Source organism: Mesoplodon mirus, assembly GCF_964341445.2.
Source record: "Mesoplodon mirus genome assembly, chromosome: 9".
Taxonomy (NCBI): domain Eukaryota; kingdom Metazoa; phylum Chordata; class Mammalia; order Artiodactyla; family Ziphiidae; genus Mesoplodon; species Mesoplodon mirus.
The window spans coordinates 71839228-71865751 of NC_138985.1; the positions used below are offsets into that span (position 1 = coordinate 71839228).

General features: G+C 38.8%; 1 protein-coding gene across 8 annotated transcripts in view; it reads left to right on the forward strand.

The window, feature by feature from the left end:
- The window catches only part of BBS9 (Bardet-Biedl syndrome 9), a 479004-nt gene that overhangs the window by 366361 nt on the left and 86119 nt on the right, over positions 1 to 26524 (forward strand). For all 8 annotated transcript variants that reach the window (XM_082632872.1, XM_082632873.1, XM_082632874.1 and 5 more), the window contains one exon: positions 8226 to 8408. In XM_082632872.1, coding sequence (XP_082488998.1) covers positions 8226 to 8408 — 183 coding nt within the window. The remainder of the gene's footprint in view (positions 1 to 8225; positions 8409 to 26524) is intronic.

A 26524-nucleotide genomic window follows, 5' to 3' on the forward strand; every position in this document is an offset into this window, starting at 1 on the left:
GCATAGAATTCGCCTGTTTAAAGTGGACAACTTAATGATTTTTAGCATATTCACAGGGTTATGCAACCATCACCACAATCTATTCAGAACATTTTCATCCTCCCTAAAAGAAACTCCACACCCATTAGCAGTCACTTTCCATTTCCTCCTGTCTACCACCCACCCCAGCCCTAAGTAATCACCACATGCTTACTATGTTTATAGATTTGCCCATTCTTGACATTTCATATAAATGGAATAATACAGCATGAATAATACAAGACAGTCACAAAAAAGACTTTTTGTGACTACCTTCTTTAACTTAGTGTAATATTTTTAAGATTTATCCATGTAGTAGCATGTGTAAGTACTCCATTTCTTTTATGGCTGAAGAATATTCCATTATACGGATATGCCATGTTTAATTTATCCATTCATCAGTTAATGAACATTTGAGTTGTTTCTACTTTCGGGCTATTATAAATAATGCTTCCGTAAACATTTTTGAACAAGTTTTTTAGTGGATATATATTTTCATTTCTCTCGGGCATAAACCTAGAAGTGGAATTTCTGGCTTATATGTTAACTCAATGTTTAACTTTTTGAGGAACTGCCAGATTGTTTTCCAGAGTGACCATACCATATTTCCACTAGCAAGGTATGAGTGTTCCCATTTCTCCACATCCTTGCCAATACTTGGTATTGTTCATCTTTTTACTTCTCTAATTTAATTTTCATAATCCTATGAATTAGTCAAAGAAAAACATTCTTACTGGTATTGTATAGATAAAAGCTGCATTAAATGAGAAACTCAGTATGTGTACAAATAGAGGGGAAGAAGTGGATGGATAGATGGGGAAGGAGCATGGATAATTCAAAATAAATCATACAAAAGTAATTTAAAAGTTTTTGCATCTGACACAGCTGTGATGGTTGTTAGAGATCATATTTCCCACCCCTACATTTTAAAGGTGATGAAACTAGAGCCCTGAAAAGGGAAGTACATTGAACACTGACCTAAAGTTGTTTAGTAGGGAAGCCAGGACTAGAATCTCTGTCTTCTTGGCTCCCAGGCCATTGCCTGTTCCAGCACAGCCTATTGCATTCTGTCCTGGGGGATATATAAACTCATCCATATCATAGGAACTCCATTTTCCTAACTCGTTCATCCATGCTGACCTTTGGTTAAAATAAACCTATCTTAATTCGTATGAGGTATTGGAACATCAGCAAAGCTGAAACCTCCCATTGGGAAACTTTTGATAGAATTTGTTCCACATATTGCCTATGATGAAACTGATGTGCAGAGAGAAAATTAATGCAGGCAGTGTTACTTGGTGACGTTTCTTGGGTCAGATTGCTTGGGTGTGAATTCTGGCTCTGTCACTTACTAACTGCTTGACCCTTTCTGTAATTCTGTTTCCTTATTTTTTAAATGGGGGCAGTACTAATATCTACCTCATAGAATTGTTTTTTTTTTTTTTTTTTTTTTTCTTTTTATTAGTTTCTGCTTTATAACAAAGTGAATCAGTCATACATATACATCTGTTCCCACATCCCTTCCCTCATGCATCTCCCTCCCTCCCACCCTCCCCATCCCACCCCTCCAGGCGGTCACAAAGCACCGAGCTGATCTCCCTGTGCTCTGCGGCTGCTTCCCACTATCTATCTACCCTATGTTTGGTAGTGTACATATGTCCATGCCTCTCTTTCGCTTTGTCACAGCTTACCCTTCCCCCTCCCCATATCCTCAAGTCCATTCTCAAGTAGGTCTGTGTCTTTATTCCCGTTTTACCCCTAGGTTCTTCATGACATTTTTTTTTTTTTTAATTCCGTATATATGTGTTAGCATACGGTATTTGTCTTTCTCTTTCTGACTTACTTCACTCTGTATGACAGACTCTAGGTCTATCCACCTCATTACAAATAGCTCAGTTTCATTTGTTTTTATGGCTGAGTAATATTCCATTGTATATATGTGCCACATCTTCTTTATCCATTCATCTGATGATGGACACTTAGGTTGTTTCCAGCTCCGGGCTATTGTGAATAGAGCTGCGATGAACATTTTGGTACATGTCTCTTTTTGAATTATGGTTTTCTCAGGGTATATGCCCAGTAGTGGGATTGCTGGGTCATATGGTAGTTCTATTTTTAGTTTTTTAAGGAACCTCCATACTGTTCTCCATAGTGGCTGTACCAATTCACATTCCCACCAGCAGTGCAAGAGTGTTCCCTTTTCTCCACACCCTCTCCAGCATTTATTGTTTCTAGATTTCTTGATGATGGCCATTCTGACTGGTGTGAGATGATATCTCATTGTAGTTTTGATTTGCATTTCTCTAATGATTAATGATGTTGAGCATCCTTTCATGTGTTTGTTGGCAGTCTGTATATCTTCTTTGGAGAAATGCCTATTTAAGTCTTCTGCCCATTTTTGGATTGGGTTGTTTGTTTTTTTGCTATTGAGCTGCATGAGCTGTTTATAAATTTTGGAGATTAATCCTTTGTCAGTTGCTTCATTTGCAAATATTTTCTCCCATTCTGAGGGCATAGAATTGTTTTGAGAGTGAAATGAGAGAATCCCTGTAAGGACGTTAGCACAGTACCTGGCTCCTAGAAAGCCCTAAGACAATGTTAACAATTATTGTTATATACCATCAACTTGCTCAGACCATGGAAAACATTGTATTCTATGATTTATAGAAAATAAATCAATCATTCCTTTTAAAAAAGTAGCTTCACTAAAGGAGCAGGCCTAGGAAATAGCTGTTTTCTAGTCTTCATAATTTTGAGTTATATAGAACATAATTAAATTCCCTTTGTTAAGAGAAAAAAAACTTACTATGTTAACTTCCCATCCTTTGCAAATTATGAACTAATTTCCTTTATACTGTAACTTTGGGCAGAAACCAACCTGGAAATTTCAACCTGTGTTAAAAGCCCCAACAATGGGAAAACTTAACTAAAGCACATATACCTGTTATTGCTACAGTATATTAGTAGTGTTTTTCCTCAGTGTTTTTGTTTGATTATCAAGATAAAAATCCACTGGATTACTTTATGGAGCCAACTGTATACATTTGTGTATCAGTGAGAAGAAAGGGCACCCAGTGGGGAATCAGAAGACAGGATTAAAATCCCTGCCCTTCCCTGCCCTCGTTCATTACCACAGGCAGTATGCTCATCATTTGAGCATTAAGCTCATCAGAGCTCTAAGCTTCTGTTTCCTCATCTGGAAGTGGAAGCCAAGGTGATCAACGATTTTCATCTCAGAGGGTATCATGAGGACCAAGTGATAACCTGAGTATAACAGCACTAGCCCAGTGCCTGGTCCACAGTCAGGGCTCAGTAAATGACAGCTAAACAGCGATGTAGTGGGGTTCTGTATGCCATATATGAGATTGGGAGCCAGATTCGATGGTCAGTTTAGGTGAAGAAATTGGACATGTCTGTGTTCACATAGTATGATTCATGTCTACTTTGCTGTTGCTGCTGCTGCTTTCCTGTAACCAATTTTAGAGCCTATCTTGGCAGCTGGAAGTATTTGGGATTAATTTCACACTCACTTTATGAGTTGAGCGTTTTCCTGCAAGCAGCTCCCTGGGCCTCTGCCTCATTACTTTGGCATCAATTGATATGGCAGTTGGATAGAGATGTCCTTTGGGGTCTCCATTTTATTTGGAATCCTTCAATTTGAAAAAGCAAAACAAAGGCCATCAACACATTGTGCTTGAAATCGTTAGCATTTATTTTTTCCTAAACCTCTCCCTTTCTGTAGTTCTGTTGAACGCCAGGGAACACACATCTTGTACAGCCAGTGATGAGCACTGAAAAATCACTGTCCCTCAAACGTAAGCCCTAGCAGCTGGTCGGCCTCATTTCTCCATTCCAGGTGAGCTGCGAGATCCTCTAGGCCCTGGTCAGATAGATCTAAATCTTGATGAGTCTAGTTTTTCCATCCCTTTTTACTATGTTAATTCTGCTAAATTCATTTGGCTCTTGTGGAGAACAAAGTAAACTTGGCTATTACGTGTAAAACTAAATTGAGAACATGGAGATCTGTTTAGTATTTCACGCTGGCCAGTAGGTCAGGAAGATTTTCCTTGGGGGTAATTTACATAAGGAATTGTTTATCCCATTTCTTTCCAATTTCTGTGACCATTTGGGGATAGCAGACTCTTTCCACAATGGCACAGAAATATATCCAGCGAGACTGAAACTTAGAGAAACGATGCTTCTCCAGGATTGATGTATTTTGGGTCTTGCTCAGGAAAGATCCCGTGGCTTGGGCTGCTGTCTCACTGAGAAGTCATTCTTCCACCACAGCTGTGTTTAGCAAGTTGGGTGGGTCCACGAACTGACATGCTGTTACACTTAGTAAGAATTTTCCCTTGATAGTGAGGAACGTGCATAAAAGCCTCACTAAGTCCCAGCAAATGCTCTAAATGTTTGCTGTGATCTGATGGCTACTTAGAGCACAGCCTCCAACAGATAACGCCCATACTCAGAATAATACTCCGTGGCTCTCCAGTACCTGCACACTCTTCACCTTGACATTTTGGTTCCTCTACAACAGTTGCCCAGATGACCTTTTTTTTTTTTTTTTTTCCCCCGGTACGCAGGCCTCTCACTGTTGTGGCCTCTCCCGTTGCGGAGCACAGGCTCTGGACGCGCAGGCTCAGCGGCCATGGCTCACGGGCCTAGCCGCTCTGCGGCATGTGGGATCTTCCCGGACCGGGGCACAAACCCGCGTCCCCTGCATCGGCAGGCGGACTCTCAACCACTGTGCCACCAGGGAAACCCCAGATGACCTTTTTTGTCTCATCAAATGCTCTTCCCAAACTGGAATATTTGCTCCTTCCCGAACAAGCAGCCTCTACATTTGTGCTCTAATGCACTTGCTCAGGTTGTTTCCTTCACTTTTAAAGCCCCCTTACCCAATATCTGTTCTTGAGGACAAATTTCAGGTACCTCTTCTCAGTGGCATGTTGGTAAATATTTACCAACTGGCTGTTTGTGAGGAGCAGGGTGGGTGGGAAGCCTAACTTTGTAACATTTGTTGATTTGCATGTTGTAAATACTTCCACCATGGCTGATTTCAAGCTTCTAGCATGAGGTCAGTGAATGTGGAGTTGGGAAGAAATGGGCAGTAGCTCACCATTGCAGAGTGTTGCCAACATACAGATGCAACAGGCATAAATAACCTCAAGGGCCTAGATAACAGTAAAATAATTAGGAAGTAATGCGTTTTGAGTATTTATTACTTTTGTTTTCATGTAACTTATTTTTTAAGTTTACATAATTTAATTTTTAGCAATGGCCATGTTTAACAACTGGCTCACAAAATTCCTGAAAAATTAATAATCAGTCCTTTCTCCTGAGCTGGTAGGAGATAGCTGAGCCTGGTCCGGTGGCCACTGCGACTTCTTCCACCTTTTCCTTCCCAAGGCCCTCCACACTCACTAGTAGTTAGGCCCTTCTCCGAACCTATAAGGTGCTTCAGGTCTCATGCAGGCTTCAGAGTGAGAGATTCCAAGTCGAATCCTGGTTTCTCGTTTACTAGGTGATGGTCAAACTGGCTACTTAATTTGCAGTTCCCAATGCAAAATGAAAATGCAGCACCCTTGTTAAAAAGTAGAAGAAAGTGCTATTGAAACAGCTACTAAAATATAAAGTTCTTTCCTTTCTTTAGTGGTATCTCTTTCACACCTTCTGGTGGTGCTTTTATTTCCTATTTAATGTTATTTCAAGTAAGGAAAAATTAAAATTTTAAATTGTTAGCATGAATTCTATGATTAATCTTTATATTGTTCAATGCCAGTTTTAAATGCAAATGTAAGAGCATTTAACTCTCTGAGTTAATGAGCATATCTCCTCTGATCGTGTGCATGGTCCATTATCCTATAGACTTCACTTACAAAGCACAAATTCAAAAATAAAGTTATTAAGACTTTCAAGACAGAGACAACAGGGCCTTAAGCCAAGCATGGAGCACTTCTAAGCACAGACACAGTTGGCACACCCTATGTACAGTATTGGGCACATTCCGTACATCTGCTGAGCCTCAGAGGCCTCATCTATAAAACAGAGATCTTGCCAACTGAGTCTCAGTGGAGGCATGAGGATTGAACGCACTGATACCTGTATGGCACAGAGCAGATTGCTTGGCATACAGTTCATGCTCAATTAATTGGAGGGTTTATTATTAACATAATGATCATAATGTTAGTGGTATTCTCCTCCTTAATAGTCTATAGGGCCTTCCCTATATTGGCAGTGTTTGCCTCCTTGACCTATTTTCCTTTTTCCATTATAAACTCTTTGAAGATGGAGGTTATCTCTGTTGCCATTGAATTCCCTGTAGTGCTTCCTGCAAATTCTTGCACATCCCTGGCACTCAGGAGGTGTTTATCACCTTGATTTTTGTATGATTTGGACTTATTGACAATAAGCATCTGTGTCATAATATGATGGCCCCCACAGTGAGGCTTAATTGATAACATTCACAGGAAGAAAATGAAATTAAACTTAGATTTTTAACAGGAGTTAGTTGTAATCATGGTGAGGGTTGGGGAAGCAGATGATTCCAGGTGTTTTGGTTTAAGGAAAGTGACTTCTCCATCTCTTCGAGGGGACTTCTTGAAGTAATGGGGAAGGGATGAGTTCCAAGCCTCATTTGAGTAAAAGAGGCCCCAGGGATATTAACTCTGGCCCATAGTAATCTGCCCCTTAGCTAGCTTCTTTCACACTTACTTTCTGTGCTGCACAATAAGGACGTTATTACAGTAATGCTTCTTTCCACTAATCGGTTGTGTATGTATGTTTCCTGTCCAACAGATTATAAGATCCTCATGGGCTACAGGGTATCATGTACCTTTGAATGCAAATGAAAAGTAGCACAGTAGTAGGCACTCAGTAAGCAGTGTGCTTTATTGTTAATGCTTACCTTAGTCCCAATGCCCAGGGCTCCCTCTAGAGCTGAATGTGAATTGTGATTGCTTTTCATAACTCCTGCAAGTGGCAAGGAATCCTGGTTTGCCTGGGATTGTCAGGCAAGGGCCTTCAGGTGCTTTGTCTTTCTCTAACCTACATCTCTTTTCCAGTGTCTCCCAGATACTCTGAGGACTGTCCCCTTATAGCCCTTCTCCTACATGGAATTTGGGAGACCACACAGCTGCAGACTATACTTGTTTGACTGATGATTTTTTAATAGGCCCTTTGGGCCAGTGTCAGTAAGCCGTGAAATATCACCAAATGGATCATCTGCACTAGACTTCTGAAACTCATCTGAGCTCTAGTCCCTCAAGCTAGTGGGGACTTGTAGAAAGGAGCTTACATTGCCCCGGCTTTTGCTATTCTAGTTCTGGGGGCTGTCAGGTGCCTTGAGCCTCTGGGCCAATCAGTTCATTACTTTTAATGAGCACAAAATTCACCAAGACATTAAAATAAAATAAAACACCAATGGGCTGTCTTCAATGTTCTATCCAATTGTTACTTTAGTTCTTTTTTCCACAGGATTATTCAAGAGGATGAAAAAAGAAAAAAGCCAATTCTACTCACTCCTACCAATTTTATCCTAAGTAGATTTGGCATTGTAAAGCTAACACGCCCTGAACATTTTTTTCTTTCAGGTCCCTGTGGGCTGGTGCCTGACATTTGTGTTAAAAATGACATTGCTTGATTGGTCAAATGTTTGAACATTATCTACCTTTTAAATATAGTAAAGAAATATTGAATATTCCAATACCATGTCAAAAGTAACAGTCAGAGGAAGACAGTTATTTTCTGAAAAGGGTATTATGAAGTTATTATTTGAAATTCCAAGGTAAATGCAGTTACTTTGATAAGAATTTTTTAAATTGATCAAGAATTTTTTAAATTGATCAATCTCTGTGATTAGTAATAATGACCATAATAACTGTATTAGAGGTTACTTATATTATCATATATTGTAGAAGGTGAATCGATGGTGAAGCAGACACTGAACAATGTCCCCATTAAGCTGATTTCGTGGATATTTTCATCTCTTGGCCATATGGATTTGGAATTACTTTGGGTATTTTTTTAAAAGAAGGAAGCGAACAGATGAATGATAACTCTTTTATTACTCAACATAGCTTGTGTTTGTGGAAGACAAAGTTCATGAAGTTGTTTTAAAGAAAAACAAGAGTGTGCCAAATGTAATTTGTTGAGGGCTCAAGAATTGTGAAATTATCCCTAACTGAAGTTTGTAATTTCTGCAGGTAATCGCTCTAGCAGATGCAGTAGAGGAAAACCAAGACAATCTGTTCCAGTCATTCACCAGGCTGAAAAGTGCCACCCATTTGGTGATTCTGCTGATTGGGCTGTGGCAGAAGCTTAGCGCCGACCAGATTGCTATCCTGGAAGCGGCATTTCTGCCACTGCAGCAGGACACTCAAGAGTTGGTAAGGACCCACAGGCCTGCGGTGGTAACAGCCAGTGTTATTGAAAAAGGTTGTGGTTTTAGGAAGATATCACACGGCTATCATGTTTTCTAAGGTATCAAATGAAAGCTTGGTTTTGTTTTGTTTTTTTACCCAAATCCTGTTTTCCTTTTCTTCAAACCATAATAAAAATGTCAAGTAAAGGCCTTTTTTTTTTCTAGAGCTATTTAAAAAATAGGTATATAGTCCATTTTTATGTGGTATCCAGTCTATTTTTTATATACTCTTCAATCACTTAGAAGCCAGGGAAACAGTCATTTGACCACCAAGGTGATGGCAGTAAACCTTCAGATTATCTAATCCTTTCCTTTTCCATGAGAGAAAACAGTTCAACCATTTTAATTTGCTCAACGTTCTTAAATTTAAGTGTCACTTCAAGGGTTAGAGAGAACTGAGGTAGCCTCGCTGAATGACAGGGATATTTTGTTACATTTATGTAATTCTTTATATGTAGTTTATAAACTCTTTTACTCTTGATCCTTTGAATAGGCAGTTTAGAATAAAAAGGGAAAAAATGGGGGTATGCATTTGGAGTTTTTGGTGAAGGATGATATAAATAAACATCTTAGATGCTTTGAATCATTGAGGTATGTGACTACCAGGTGCTGTTAATGCACTCTTTTATTTACAAAGAAATAATGTACTTCTTTGAAATCAGAGACACTTGAACTTATTTTTTTGTATTGGAGGAAACCGTTTCAACAAAAAAGTCATTTCAGATCCATTTTTAAACGCGGATGTGAAAACATTGTACTAAAGATAATAGTACTAAAACTGAAATTTTTGGGTGTTAACTAGGTACCATGTTTTCTTTTAAGTGTTTCACAAAGATTATCTCATTTAATCTTAAACAAGGACCTATAATATAGTTAAGGTATTGTTTTCATTCCTATTTTTCATATGGGAAAATTTAGGCTTTGAGAGTTAAGTACCTTTCTGAAGTTAGTGGGTGGTAGAGCCAGAATTTGGACCAGAGTCTGTCTGCTTCCAAAGACATGTTTTTAACCTGTATTAGCAACAAAGTCGTGAACATGATTTTGAAAATCACAAGCTTTGTCAGTTGAATCTAATTTTCTACAGTTGGGTCAAAGGGTTGTCAGAATAAAAAAAAATCAAGCTATATTGTATATCCTTAACAAAACAGTAAAAATAAATGAGAAAAATTTTAGAGTACACATTATTTTTAGATTGATAAAATTACAGCTAAAATCGACCTTTGAGAAGCTAGAAATGTACACTGTAATAATAGAAAATAAAGAATAGAATGGTTAAGATTATATATATATATATTTTAAATTTTATTTTATTTATTTATTTATACAGCAGGTTCTTATTAGTCATCAATTTTATACACATCAGTGTATACATGTCAATCCCAATCTCCCAATTCATCACACCACCACCTTCACCCCCCACCGCTTCCCCCTTGGTGTCCATACATTTGTTCTCTACATCTGTGTCTCAATTTCTGCCCTGCAAACCGGTTCATCTGTACCATTTTTCTAGGTTCCATGTATATGCATTAATATACGATATTTGTTTTTCTCTTTCTGACTTACTTCACTCTGTATGACAGTCTCTAGATCCATCCATATCTCTACAAATGACCCAATTTCGTTCCTTTTTATGGCTGAGTAATATTCCATTGTATATATGTACCATATCTTCTTTATCCATTCGTCTGTCAATGGGCATTTATGTTGCTTCCAAGACCTGGCTATTGTAATTAGTGCTGCAATGAACATTGGGGTGCACGTGTCTTTTTGAATTATGGTTTTCTCTGGGTATATGCCCAGTAGTGGGATTGCTAGATCATATGGTAATTCTATTTTTAGTTTTTTAAAGAACCTCCATACTGTTCTTCATGGTGGCTGTATCAATTTACATTCCCACCAACAGTGCAAGAGGGTTCCCTTTTCTCCACACCCTCTCCAGCATTTGTTGTTTGTAGATTTTCTGATGATGCCCATTCTAACTGGTGTGAGGTGATACCTCACTGTAGTTTTGGTTTGCGTTTCTCTAATAATTAGTGATGTTGAGCAGCTTTTCATGTGCTTCTTGGCCATCTGTATAAGATTATATTAATAAGAATATTAACTATCAATATCACTACGAACTCAGATTTAGTAGTCAAAAAGACTGGGTGGCTTGAGGTGCTGGTTCCAACAAAGTCCTTCTGGTCAAGTTTCTTAGCTGATCTAAATCTCTGCTTCTGTAGCTCTAAAATGGAAACAATTATGTTAGCTGTCCAATAAATTGTAATAAGAATTAAATGAGGTAATTGGATAGAGTGCTAATCATCATTAGTAGTGGTTTGTCTACTTTATGTGTATTATTTATAGTCCTCACTAAAGCCATGCAAGGTAGATATTACTACCTTTTCATGGTGATTTGTCTCCTCGACTACACTTGAGGGCAGGAATTATATCTTACTCATTTTTATATTCTCAGTGCCTGGCACAATGCCTGACCATAGCGCAGTTGATATTTGTTGGGGTGAATGAATGGAGATAAGGGTGGAAGCTAACAAGAGGTGACTTGGCAGAACAGATGCAGTGGATCGAGTCTGGAGCGTGAGAAAGCAGGGCAGGGCCAGCTCTATAATTTACGAGGTTGAGTGCAAAATGAAAATGCAGATCCCTTGTTCAAAAAAGTAGGAAAAAATGTTAAAGTGCTGTTAAAACAAGTACTAAACACATAGCTTTTTAGTTTCTGTAGTCTCTCTCTCATTGTGGTATTTTTGTTTGCTATTTATTTATGTAGTTCTAAATAAAGAAAAATTTAAAGAATTGCCCCAATTATACAATATATACAATACATATACAATATATGCAACTTGTATTTTGTAGCTCATATACATTTTGTTCTTATGGAACTGCAGAATTGCTGCACAAAACTTAACTGTCTTTATTTCACTTCTTAACCAGTGCACATCTACCAATACTCTCTACCTTCAGCTTCCTGCTAAGTAAGGAAGGACTGAAGGGAAAGGAGCTCTGTGTCACTCCATTGCCCTTTCTTTCTGTGTTATCATTTTCAGTGTAAGTAGTTGGTTAATACAGGGAAGTAACAGGAGTGTAGTGGGTTTCCTTAGTCATTCCTGTTTCTTTGAATCTATTGCCTTCTTTCTTAATTCAAAACAAGTTCTGGTTCAAATGAAAAGCCTCTCAGGGCTGTCAGTTCCTTCACTTAATCAGTCTAGACAGAATAGGCCTTCCTCCTGCTTATTTTGAGTCTCTGTGAACTCCCACTCATCCTGGGGCCACGGGAATTCTGAGCTATGGGGCTGTATGTGAATGGGGGGAAAGGAGGGAGGAGGCATGCATATTGCACATATTTTCCCCTCTCACACGTGCTTCATTGTCTTATCAGACTTCACTTACAAAACACAAATTCAAAGATTAAATTATTAAGAATTTCAAGATGATGACAACAAAGCATTAAACTGAGCACAGGGCCCTGTGCAATTACACAGCTTGCATGCTTCTGAAGCTGGCCCTGAAGCATGCCTAGACCCAAAGGAAGAATTTCCTAGAAATAAACATTCTCAAATGTAGGAACTGAGTCCCAAGAGAGACTGTGGTATTTCTGACTCTAGAGATCTTTAAAAACAGCTTCATTTGCCAGGAGTATGTAAGTATGCTCATCCCTGTAGGCAGGTGAATGGTCTTAGCATCTTCTCAAAGCTCCTTTCTACCCTGCCTCTGTATTCTCTACTGTCTTACCTCCCAAATCATGTAAGAAAAAATTACTTCAACTCTCTTCTGAATTTGATGAGATTAGAAGGTGTGTATATTTGTTATGTCTATCGAAGTCATTAATGAGACAGGACATTTGATAAAAACATAACTTGGATAAGAATGAATCAAAAAAGACATTTTAATACTGCTTGTTATGCTCTTCATCTTTAATTAGGTTGTGGTATTCACTTTGGACTTATACTATTGAGACAGCTTATATATCTTGAGAAAAAAAGGAATCCTTTTTCATTCTTTAAGACGTACGCATGCAGTATGTGGTTTTGACATGCTGGTTCACAATCCTCCACATTATGCCTTTAGACCTCACAAATAAATGTTATGTGATGGGTATCCCGCTGAGATGTGAAAATGAAATATGCAAACCTGAAATAACTTGGAAGGAGGGTGAGGCGGGGAAGAAAGGAGTCTCTGACCAGAATGTTGAAATATATCCCATATTGAAGTTATTATGATACCACAAAAATCTGAATGTAATTTAGACGGTTTGGTTGAGGGTGGATGGCAGAATACATTGTGAGAGGGAGAACTTTAGACATGTGGGCAACATTTTCAGAAGAGACTCTCAGTTCAAGGTCAGATGTCCCCACAGTATTGAGAGGTAAGAGAAAGTGCTCAGAAGATGTTTTATTTACGGTTCAAACAGCACTGCATAATGGTTTGTTGTGTTGTTATTTAGATGGCGTGTGTCACAAGACAGGCTAAATACCATAGTCAACTCTGGAATATTTTCTTCTTAATAGCCTCGGTTTCACAAAGCAAAAATGTTTAGAATTCATTATTGCTAAGGAAAGGTAGTGTTCTTCACACTATATTATCAGTATTAAAAAAAAAATACCATCCCATCTGGAACAGAATTCAACAGTGTTTTCTTTGATCTGTCTCTTTAGTAACACTTTTCCATTTTTGCCACTTCTCAATACTTTTGGAGGGCAAATAAATGCTGGTGTTGCTGACTATTATATGTGATTTTTTAAGTTGCTGAAAGTTATATATACCAAATGTGTTTTTGTAGGGATACTCCCTATCACTTTAAGAAAAACGTTAAATGTTTTATTTGGCATCTCTAAAAAGAGGTCATAAACATAGTTCTATCGGTGGATTTGATAATATAGTATTATCCCTATTGTCTTCCTGTGATGCTGGAGAAGTTTTACCTAAAATAATGTTCTATCGGAGTACCTGTTAGGGAAACTCTAAAATGAATTTTCTTACTTTTCTGAGGATATTTCAGAGTATTTGGATCCTCAATGCAGAATTTAAATATGCCTCTACTGACCCTCTATCCACTTGAAGCTCTATGGAAAATACAGTCTCCTTAGACTTACCTAAGTAAGTCTACTAAGGTCAATGTATTACTGGTTTGAGCCTGAGAGAGTACTTAATTGTGATATTACACATCTCCCCCTCATTATGCTGTACAGAAGCCAAAAGCTGCAAAACTACACATACCTCGGGATTGGCCTAAGAGGAAAAATCTTTTATCCAGTTCATTTATCATCCATTTTTTCATTCAATGAATATTTATTGAGCACGTGCTATGTTTCAGGCAGTGTTCTAGGCACTTAGCGTACCTCAGTGAACCAAATAGACTTGGTACCCATCCTTTGGGGATTTACTTCAACATTACAAGCAAACATATTCTAGTCATATTCTGTTGTAAACATATTGGCTATCTAATATGGTAGCCACTTGTCATATGTAGCTATTTAAATTGATATTTAAGTGAATTAAAATGAGATAAAATTAAAATTTCAGTTTCTCAGCCACACTAGCTGTATTTCAACTGCTCAATAGCCGCATGTGGTGTGTGGCTACCACATTGGACAGTATAGATACAGAATATTTCCATCATTGCAGAAGTTTCTGTTGCATAGCACTATCAGTCATTAAGAGGGAAAGGGTTTTTTTCAGTTGAGTTAATAACTTAAGCACATTTTAACAAATTAGTGAAAGCAGGGTAGGATACTGACATTAAATGATGCCATGGTGTTTGCATTAGCAGCCCTTATTTCTGGTATTCTGGGATCAGCCTGGTCATTTTCACAATAACCATATATTCTCCCAGGAACAAGAAACTTCTCTAGGGAGATGTGTGCATCTGCATAAAGGAGAGGCAAGAATCTGGCACAAGGGCTGCTACTCCCCCTTCATATGGCCTTGGTAGACGTTATAATCTTCATAGACTCTTTCCTGTTGAGCTGACACCATGGCCTCAGAATCCTTTTGAATACAGCACTCTAGGTAGTTACTGTCTCTTGGAGTTGGTATGTGGATGAATCCTTTTTGCCCTTCCTAATCTCTATACAGATCCGCTTCTTATTTTCCCAGTAAACAGCTTAGATGACTAAGATTCTGTACCATGAAGTCCCACAGATGGCAGGAAAACAAGGAGAAGCAGTGTTGGTATTTCCAAATGGCTGTCTCAAACTTCTTCTGCTCTAAATGTTCATGTGTTCCACCTGATTCCAGAGGAATCTCTAAAGAAAAGAGCAACAGTGCACTGGTTTGGGGACCTGATTACGTACAATCTTAGAGTTGGAAGGAATAATGGCACGTTGCATAGCATCTTGCCTTTTTCTTTTCTTTCAAAGTGCATTTAATATCTTTAGTAGCTGTTATCTGCTATTTGAAAAAAGAAAAGCTTTATTGTGTCCTTTAGGGGTTTAATAGTTACCTTCCCTAGTGCTGAACTTTAAAATCCCCTGGGAAAGTTAAGATGGAAATTTACATCAGTGGGGGAAGGAGATTTGGACCTTCAGCCTTACTTTTTGATTGATTATTCCTTTTACAAACTGATACGGAAAGAGAAACTTATTTTTAACATTTTCAACGTGGTTCATGTGAGAAAACAGATGTTTATAATAGGAAATCCTATTGTGTGGAGGGACTTATCAAGACTCACTTAGAAGGCTTAAAGACTTCTACGTCACAGGTCAGATTTGATGCAAGGGCCATTGTGCCGCCTGTCTGGATTGAGTGATGACTGAGATGGCTAATCATTACTATTATTAATGACCTCTTCTTAAAAGGCAAACAAAAGGAGGAAGTCTGGTGTCAGTATCAAGCCTGCCTTTATGACTGCTGAAGTATCATCGCAATTATAACTGTCTATGGGAACATAGTGCAGAAAGTAAATATTTTGGTAATTCCCATGATCTTAGCCAGCAAGATAAACATGAAAGAATTAGTTTTATGTTCATAATGGCCGCATACTCTGTGTTGTTGCTAGTTAGGTGCAACTGGTGTTATGTAATGTAATACTTGACTAGAGTTGAATATAATGTATCTCCGAGCTTTTCTGATGACCTGCTTGCAGTTTTAAAAACTGAAATAGTTGAAGTACATCAGAATAGGAGCCAAGTAGAATACATTTACAGGTAGTGATGTGTAATTTTTTAATCTTTCCTTATGTATATCAAATATGAAACAGCGCTTTAACGGACACATTTAATATTATTCATGCATTTAAGAATAAAGAGACTAAGTAAATGAACAAAGAATTGATAATTTGAAGCTCCACTCTCACTGTATGTGAGATCCTTTGTGAAATAAGGTGTGATTTAATTATAAATAAGTAAAATAAGTAAAAATCACGCTACCACAGTGAGGAAAATAATGATCATCGCCATCCTTATAATGCTTACCAATTTGATTCCTGGCTGGAAGTGTATTTGCTTAGTTCAGTTTCCTTAAAATACCTTTACTGTGCCTAATTTGAGTCTACTAATTACAAAGAGATGATTTTGCCATTTCTGGGACCTTGCATTCTTTTACAAATGTACACCTGGAAATTGGTGACTCTTTCCTCTAAAACCGGTGCTCCCTCTTCGCTGTAACCACACGCAGAGCTGCACCTCCAGGTTTAGTCAGTCACCCTAGCCTACAGTTGTTCATTTGGAAATGTTTCTGGGAACCCCCCTTGGCTTGCGTCCTTGTTATTCTCCCTGGCTTTCTGTGGTGGCATTTGAAGTAGCCTTTCTACCCATGTTTTTGCCTTTCTACCCACGTTTTGCCCTGCACATCTCTGCAAGGCTCAGCCCACTGCTCTCCTGTCACACATCTGCTTACATACTTTTCATGGCTCTCTGTGCCCCTGGCCGAGCTTGGATTCCAGTGCCCGGCATTCAGGACTTTCAGTCACTTGGCTCCACTGTATCTTCTTTCTGAAACTCCTTTTCTGCGACTTCCCAGCTTCCCCACTTTGTTCTGGGAAAGCTGACTTTGCTTGGATACACCACTTCTTTTCATCAAGCAGGGCTAATAGAACGTTTCTTCCTCACCTAAAATAGTGTTCTCTCTTTACCCTTCTATCTACCCTCTTTAAGAGGCAGATCAATTTTCGTTTCCTCCCTATTTATTCTGGCTTTCATTCTCTTGTGAATTTCACTTGGGGGTATGACATAATTTAGCTCTCATTTTATACTCTAAAATTGTCTATGTGCTTGTCTTATATTCTAATTTAAGGACAGATTCTTTTATATCCCCACAGAATTAAAGCTTAAATTAAGCATATAGTCGGATATAAGATCTGTGGATTGCTTGATACCCCATTTACTTTCATAACGTTTCACGCAATTACAGATTGTCCTCCAACAACTGTGTAGCTTTTTAAAAGTCATTTTTAAAAAAGGAAGCAATCTATTTCCATTTTGAATTACTCCTTTTTTTTTTGCAAGCAACCTCAAATTTTGGGGGCATTCTATAAGAGAAAACTTGATCTTTCCTGTACAGATGGTAAAAGATATAGGTAAACTGATAGCCAGACTACCACACATAAATATTTATACATATTTTCATTCACATATCCTGTAATTCAACTCAGTTAACATAAAAATTTTCAATCTTACCAGTGATGAATATATGCAAGTGTAAACAGCTATTAGGTACACTTCACCTTTATTGATTTAGTCAAATTTGGTAATAAATACTACTAACAGACATGTAGTGAAATAGACACACCCAGCTATTTCTGATATAGTCTTTCTAGAGAGTCCTCTAGGAAAATGTGGGTCATAAAACTAATCCAACACTTGGGCACCAGTAATCTAAGTTAATGCACTGAAGTAGTAAACTAAAATCCATTTGGTACCATAATGTTTATATTTATAATTATGAAATACCACAAGCAACCTAAATGCTAATAGTTGGAAAATACAAACTGTGGTATATCAGTTGAATAGAATGTTATGTCAGACTGGGGTTCACATCCCTTTTAAGTATTTGTATCAGCAAATACTTAACTAGCTGGGCATCCTTAGGCAAATTACAGAACTCCTTAAGCATTGGTTTCCTTATCTGTACATTGGTGCACGAGACCAGACCCCAAGGACTGGTTCTGCTTCGAAGATGGTTGAGAGTGGCCATCCAGCTTTGATTTCACCTTACTTTCGCTTTATATTCCTACTGAACCAGTAAATAAATGGTACAGTGGAAGAACATGACATAAAAAAAGTGAGTGAACTTGGCTCCCCAATGCCTTTCTCATGAAGACATGCCCAGAGTTTGATGGAAAACACAGTTCATGCCGAGTGAGGAATCTGCCAGTTCAGAGGTGCTCAGAACCAGAAACTCACTGCCCTTCACACAGTTAGCTTGGGAGAAGGGCCATGTCAGCATCTGAGGAGCTGTTACACCTGGAATTTCTCTCTACATTTCAGGTATATCCTTTCCTCTACTATGCATTTTTTTTTTTTTTTACCACGTAATCTGGCTTTCCTTAGGTTTGACTATGGTCTACTATTCATGATTTACTGAAACACAATAAACATTGAATAAAAAATATGTATAAAATAAGGTTCTTCTTCTTCAATAATACTTATCCAAATTCTATTTCCTACACAAAGTAAGAAAGTTATATTGCTCATTTGGTCTCAGTGAACTAGACCAGGTACTGAGCCTCCTTTGGTGTCTTCACCATCATTTTTAGATTCAGGGTTTTGGTGTTTAGTTAGCTATGTCAACTGGAAGACCAGAATACCACTACCACCACCACTACTACCACTACTACTACCACTACCACTACTACTACTATTACCACTACCACCACCACACTACTACTACTACTACCACCACCACCACCACTACTACTACTACTACTACTACCACCACTACTACTACTACTACTACCACTACTACCACCACTACTACTACTACTACTACCACTACCACCACCACCACTACTACTACTACTACCACTACTACCACCACTACTACTACTACTACTACCACTACTACCACCACCACTACTACTACCACTACCACTACCACCACTACTACTACTACTACTACCACTACTACCACCACCACTACTACTACTACCACTACCACTACCACCACCACTACTACCACCACTACTACTACTACTACTACCACTACTACCACCACTACTACTACTACTACTACCACTACTACCACCACCACTACTACTACTACCACTACCACCACCACCACTACTACTACTACTACTACCACCACCACTACTACTACTACTACCACCACCACTACTACCACCACTACTACTACCACTACCACCACCACTACTACCACCACTACTACTACTACTACTACCACTACCACCACCACACTACTACTACTACTACCACTACTACCACCACTACTACTACTACTACTACCACTACCACCACCACCACTACTACTACTACTACCACTACTACCACCACTACTACTACTACTACCACTACCACCACCACTACTACCACTACTACTACCACTACTACCACCACCACTACTACTACCACTACCACTACCACTACCACCACCACTACTACTACTACTACCACTACCACCACCACACTACTACTACTACCACCACTACTACTACTACTACTACCACTACCACCACCACCACTACTACTACTACTACCACTACTACCACCACTACTACTACTACTACCACTACCACCACCACTACTACCACTACTACTACCACTACTACCACCACCACTACTACTACCACTACCACTACCACTACCACCACCACTACTACTACTACTACCACTACCACCACCACACTACTACTACTACCACCACTACTACTACTACTACTACCACTACCACCACCACCACTACTACTACTACTACCACTACTACCACCACTACTACTACTACTACCACTACCACCACCACTACTACCACTACTACTACCACTACTACCACCACCACTACTACTACCACTACCACTACCACTACCACCACCACTACTACTACTACTACCACTACCACCACCACACTACTACTACTACTACCACTACCACTACTACTACTACTACCACCACCACCACTACTACTACTACCACCACCACCACCACCACTACTACTACTACTACCACTACCACCACCACTACTACTACTACCACCACTACTACCACCACTACTACTACTACTACCACTACTACTACCACTGCTATTATTAATAATACCACAGAAGTGCTAAACCGTATTTAAAAAAATATTACTCGTGTGAACTCATTTGGAAACTACTTGTCAAAGATGTGCAGATGTTAAGGACACCTTTTATAAACCTCTTAAGGTTCATAGGAGGACTAATTGAGGAAATGTACATGAAGTGCTAAACGTGGTGCTGGGCATATACAGTCTCCAAGAATTACTAGCTCTTGTTACTACTATTTCAACAATAGAATGCCATCCATTGTAATTGACAGCATTATTTTATGGACCACTTAGAAAAAAAAACAAACACTGCCAATTGAACTATGACATAGTATTTTTTGTCACTTAAAATTTTAGCTAATTATTGAAAGAGATTTTAGACTTATTTAGACATACATTTTATCACATCTTACTCTTGAGCCTCAATAAGAGGAAAGCAGCATAAATTGGTTAAGGTATTCCTGAAACTTCTTCACATTCAAAGTTTGATTCTCTTAAGTCACCTTTCAACTACAGATGATCTCTATCCGTGTTTTTACACACAGCATTGTCCTGTGTGCCATGAAGAGCATTTTGATGCAACCTTAAGAGTGTGCCACTGTTGCCTTCATGATTTTTTTCTGAGTCCCTAATATCCATTCTAAAAATTTTCCATTTTGACTGAGCTCAAAGCTTCATTTTTTTCCTTCAGTTGAATCATATTGGTGCAAGTTAAGAAGCTTCTATCCATAGTTAGCAAGAATTTTAGGCAAATTGATGTTTACTGCTTTAACAACAGTCCTGTGTGATACATTAACTAATCAAACCACATCTATCCCAGAGATTTGGCAATTTCTCTTACTTCAGTTGTATTGTTTGACAGAGGATAGTAATCTGTGTGCATGTATCTCAGTAACAAAACATAATACGTTTCTCCTATCTGTATCTTCTTGTTTTACATCCTGGAAGGCACTTAGCTTTTGCTTTGCAAGAACATATGGAATTGCTGTCATTCTTCTGTCATGAATATTTGCTTCACTAATTTCAAATTTATACTTCCAACTCTTCTGTTCCCATGCCTTTCCGTGCACACAACTTTTTTGTTCAATGATGAGTCATAGTATAATTTTGATATTCTAAATGATAATCAGTTTGACAGGAAAGTATGGCCATTGCACATTCATCACTTGAAGTGACAAAATATGAACAGCTAAGACAAAGACTGCACATACACAGGCACTGACAGCAATAGCATGACTGGTGCCTGGAAGCCAGCGGTTGTCAGATACCGCCGAAATTGACACAGTCTATTTCAGAGATATTAAAATGTGAAAAAATTGCTCTGGAACTGATGGAACATAATTGTAGGCACAGAGTGAAAGATTTTAATTACAGTCATTTTTTATTAACAGGAAATCTGTGAGTGGTTTGAATTGGGGACAGGAAGTTATAGGAAAGGGCAATGCCTTGGTGGTCCATCGTGGAGCAGGCATCCTTAACCAGAAGCAGATTTCATATAAATAGGAAAGATCTTTCCAGTTGTTGCGTTTTGAAGAGAAAGCTGCAAATAAACTGTGAGAAGTAATGAAGGTTGAGTAATGAAGGTTGCTATCACTCTTAATTTGGCAGATTGCATAACATGATTATGAAATCTAAGCTTTGATTTTACTGATATGTCATTTATGAGGACTGCAGGAACACAGGTCTTCTCTCCCACCACAGTGAATGAGACTGTGCAGATGAAATCACTGATATTGTGAGCAGGAATATACTTCACTTTCTGCATTTAAAGTGGTGAAACTTTCCAGTTTCCTATGAAATCTAATTTTTGTGGTTAATGGCAGTGATCAGTTGCAGTGGTTAGTTGTTTTCTAACCCATTGGCTGTAAATTCAAAGTCATAAACATCTCTATATAATTTTTAGCAATCTCAGAACCACATCCAATAAACTGCACTAATTAGAAGACATCCCTGTTTTGTAGAGGAATAAGGAGAGAAATTAAATACACACACACACACACATTCATACACACACAGAAGATATAGGCCTGCCTCCCCCAATTCAAAGAAATGTAAGAAAACTAACTTATTGAGCATTATTAAGTACTACGCATTGGCCAAGGACTCTGCATACATTACCCCATTTAATCCTCACTCTGTGCTGGATGTTGTTTGTGCTTCACCCGTGTCTCTCCACCTCCTGCCATTCCTGAAAGCTTCTACATGCTGGACACCTGCAGTTTTGCTGCTTGAGGATTCTCCCTGTTTGGCAGAGGCTGTGCAGCCACATGTTTGATCAATGACTGACAAGGGTTGGTAGATTAATACCCCAGCTCCCTCATCCCTCCAGTTGGCAAAGTCCAAGGTACATTACACACCACCTCCCAGAGTAGTCCAGCAGGCTTGCACCAGTTACCTACAGCGGTAACTGCTCACAGCCCAGGAGTTTATTGTCTTCTCCCCCTTCCCCCTTTCACTTACTCACTTCCCACCAGCACCTGTTGGATCAGCTGTCAGACAAACTACTTACATCCACATCCTTGTTTCACAACTATTACTTCCAATTTATAAATGAGGAAATATGCCCAAGGTCATATAGCTAGAAAATAGCAGAGGCGAGATTTGAACCCAAGCTAAGGAGCTTCACAAAAATGAGAAAACTGACTCAATGGGGGAACTTTTGACAAGGTGATCATACTGAAGTTTTATTCTTCTCCAATATGACTACTTTAACAAGGATAAGTATAATTTATATTGTGTATTATGTGTACCCGTGCTGGATTCTATATTAGAAAATGCTAACAAATTTAATCTACTTATTTGCTTCACATAACACTAAAAAGAACTCAAACTATACAATTGATTTTTTCACAAAGTTGACGGGAAGGTACCTCATTATGTAGACAATTACTGTTTAACTTCGAGATTTGTGCTGCTGTGTTGCTGTTATCTTAGCTTGATTGCTGTGAAAAATGACATGAACATTGAATGGTGTACAGTCAGTCACTTCAGATCCCATTTTCTGTATTTTTTTCTTCGGACTTGAATTCTATTTGAAAGAAAATGGAAATAGAAATCTAGCATTTGGACCTTTCCTTTGCTGTTTCAGATCCACCGGTGGCTTTGACCAAGAAAGAAGTAGGTAGGCAAATCTTAAAATAGTGAAGCTTCTGGGTGGTCCTGAAAAATACAAACTAATTAAAAGGAAGAGAGAAACACAGAAAGAAAGGAATCCTAAAGAAAAGTGCTTTTCACTTAAATCAGTGGTTTCATGTGTTTTGGGACATTTTTGCTTGAATTTGGTTATTTCCTATTCTTTGAGATTTTTAAGAACACGGTGTTGTTAGGGAGGAGTTGATGCCTTCAGTTTATTTACATGGCTCTTCTCTTGTCCTAGCTTCAGTAAGATTTTCCCCAGACTCTGTCAGATATATGGGTATTTGGGGAGTCTGTGACGCCATGAATCTTTTTTAAAATTAATTAATTAATTAATTTATTTATTTATTTTTGGCTGTGTTGGGTCTTCATTTCTGTGCGAGGGCTTTCTCTAGTTGCGGCGAGCGGGGGCCACTCTTCATCGCAGTGTGCGGGCCTCTCACTATCGCGGCCTCTCTTATTACAGAGCACAAGCTCCAGACGCGCTCAGTAGTTGTGGCTCACGGGCCTAGTTGCTCCGCGGCATGTGGGATCTTCCCAGACCAGGGCTTAAATCCGTGTCCCCTGCATTGGCAGGCAGATTCTCAACCACTGTGCCACCAGGGAAGCCCCCATGAATCTTTTGATTCCCTAATAAGAATGGGCTCTCCAAGTATTCTCAGTAATGAGTCCTTGAAATGAGCATCTATAACTCAGACTCATCAGAGTCAAGTCTGACCATTGTTATGTTTTCAGGGGATATGGTGTCCCAAGGCCATTCCTAGATGTTAGTTACAGTAGTCTATGCAGGTGCTAAAAGCTTTGACCCATCCAAACTGGCACAAATCATAGTGCTTTTTGATTATGCAGTAAAATCTTATTTAAATGTATACAGATTATTTACTTGGATAAAGAAGCTGATTTGGGGCTTCCCTGGTGGCGCAGTGGTTGAGAGTCCGCCTGCTGATTCAGGAGACACGGGTTCGTGCCCCAGTCCGGGAGGATCCCACATGCCGCGGAGCGGCTGGGCCCGTGAGCCATGGCCGCTGAGCCTGCGCGTCCGGAGCCTGTGCTCCGCAACGGGAGAGGCCACAACAGTGAGAGGCCCGCATACCGAAAAAAGAAAAAAAAAAAAAAAAAAGAAGCTGATTTGAATTTTGGTTCCATGAATATGTTAATTGTGACCATAAATTTTCTGGGGGAAGACCTCATATGATATTTTCTGCCTAAGGTGATGTGATGAAAATAGATTGAAAGGCACACATGATGAAATGGGAAAAAAGTGCTCTGTAATAGTGACCAAGAGCATGGAATTTAGAGCCATACAGTCCTGGATCCCATTACAACTCTTACTTTTAATAATTGTGTCATTTGTGGTGAAATACTTTACATCTAGCACCTTAGTTGGACGTTACAATACCAATTTAACAAAATAATTATTTACAAATAATATTTGTAAATTTCTTAGCATACTTTCTAGTACATAAGAGGTCCTAAATAGTTTTTGCTCTTGTTGTTATTTCTAGTGTCATTATTATTCACAAGAACCAGCCCCCAAAAGATCAACTTTTAGAGACAACTCCCAGAAGTAAGAATAATAGCATGGAATTAAGTAACTACAATTGCTCAATATGTCTCATTAAATCTAAAAGCACCTGGCAAAGGAAATTATTTTTCTGATTTTTAACTGATGAGGAAACTGAGACCCAGAGACCTAAAATAATTTTCCCAGAGACATACAGCTTATAAGGAAATGTGCCACATTTTAGCCTAGGTCTTCCAACTTCTAACCCAGTGCTCTTCTCATGAGCCATGCTGCCTCTTACATGGAAATACATAAGCAAGCATAAGTCATAGCCTGAGATGGTGAATAAGTGAAGGACCAAAGCTGCATGTTAGGCCAGGTAACTAATGACCTCAGGGGAAAAAGCAGCCACGAATTCAGGACTCCCTTTCCTGGGCTTCCCTTGTCCCCTGGATCTTGACCTGGTAAATACTATCTTGTTAGCTTTCCTATACCTTCAAAGAAGTGATTTTTGTATATGTGTTTTCTAGTTATTCTCAGTGGGATAATTGGTCCAAATGATCTAATCTACCATCACCAGAAGCATATTGGTGATAATTGCAATAAAGCAATTATTTTCCAGTCTTAATATTTTTGTAAGTTGTTTCTGAATAGTGCATGTGACTGGAAGCTTTTGCCTGAAGCAGACTTTAATGCTTAGTCAAAATGATTGGCTAGGGACTTCCCTGGTGGTGCAGTGGTTAAGAATCCGCCTGCCAGTGCAGGGGACACACGTTTGAGCCCTGATCCGGGAAGATCCCACGTGCCATGGAGCAACTAAGCCCATGCGCCACAACTACTGAGCCTGTACTCTAGAGCCCACGAGCCATAACTACTGAAGCCCGTGCGCCTAGAGCCCATGCTCCGCAACAAAGAGAAGCCACTGCAATGAGAAGCCCGTGCACTGCAATGAAGAGTAGCCCCCGCTCGCCACAACTAGAGAAAGCCCGCGCGCAGCAACGAAGACCCAATGCAGCCAAAAATAAATAAATTTAGTTTTTAAAAAATGATTGGCTATGTGGGACATCATTAATGTTTTGCTTTGTTTTAAAATTGAATACGGCTATCCAGGATCAGGTTTCATGATAATTCAGGTAATCTACTTGTGTTCCTTCCTCTGTCTAAATCTTTGGGGTCAGAATGGGAGTATAGGTCAAATGCAAATTTCTTAGCAAAACATAACTTAAAAAAAAGTATCAGAGTAGGTTGATTGGAAGCATCCTTGTGTTTTCTGCTTGTACTGCTGCTAAACTCCATGAAGATTGCTTAGCTTCTGTTTCTCAAAAAGGTTTTAGATTTTCATCCAATAGGAAGCAACGTGCTTTATTTTTCACAATGCTGTGTTGATAAGGCTGGCACCCTGTTCTACTTTTGGTTAAAATCTGAATGAGATTTTTACAGCTTTTGAATCATGACAATACTGAAGTCCAGTAAATCACTTCAGTTTAAGATTAAAAGATGATGATATTGGGGAGTGCTTCATTTTATTAGTGATGGGTTGAAAAAGTTCAAGCTGATTTTTTTCCATGTTGCATTTTATAAAAACCACTGAACATAATTTTAAACTCATTAAGATGCCACGTAGGCCATACAGCTTGGTTTCATTTTTTTTTTTTTTTTTTTTTTTCGGTATGTGGGCCTCTCACTGTTGTGGCCTCTCCCATTGTGGAGCACAGGCTCCGGACGCGCAGGCCCATAGGCCATGGCTCATGGGCCCAGCCGCTCCGCGGCACGTGGGATCCTCCCGGACCGGGGCATGAACCTGCGTCCCCTGCATTGACAGGCAGACTCTCAAACACTGCGCCACCAGGGAAGCCCAGCTTGGTTTCATTTTTAAATTTTATTTTATTTTGTTTCAGGTTCAAAGAGTTATTTTACTCTTCAAAGGTAAATAGCTCAACATTTCAAGCCCTCCTTTGAATGAAGGAAGATTCACTGAATAAAATCTATTCTTTAGAAATAATCTGAACCTAGATAAATCCTGAAAAATTCTTATATCTTTCAAAATATTTAATTTACAACTAAAGAACTAAGTTTTATTTGTACCTAAGTTTACAATGACCCTTCATTTGATTATTTTTCCTTATCTTGGCTAATTATAATATGATACAATACAAAGTAATAGTAATCATAAGATCAATCATAAATACCAAAGACTTTTCATTGTGAATCCTTTACATCTATTCAAGAGGAAATTTATTTCTCTTTAATACAACTTTTTTTCAAGT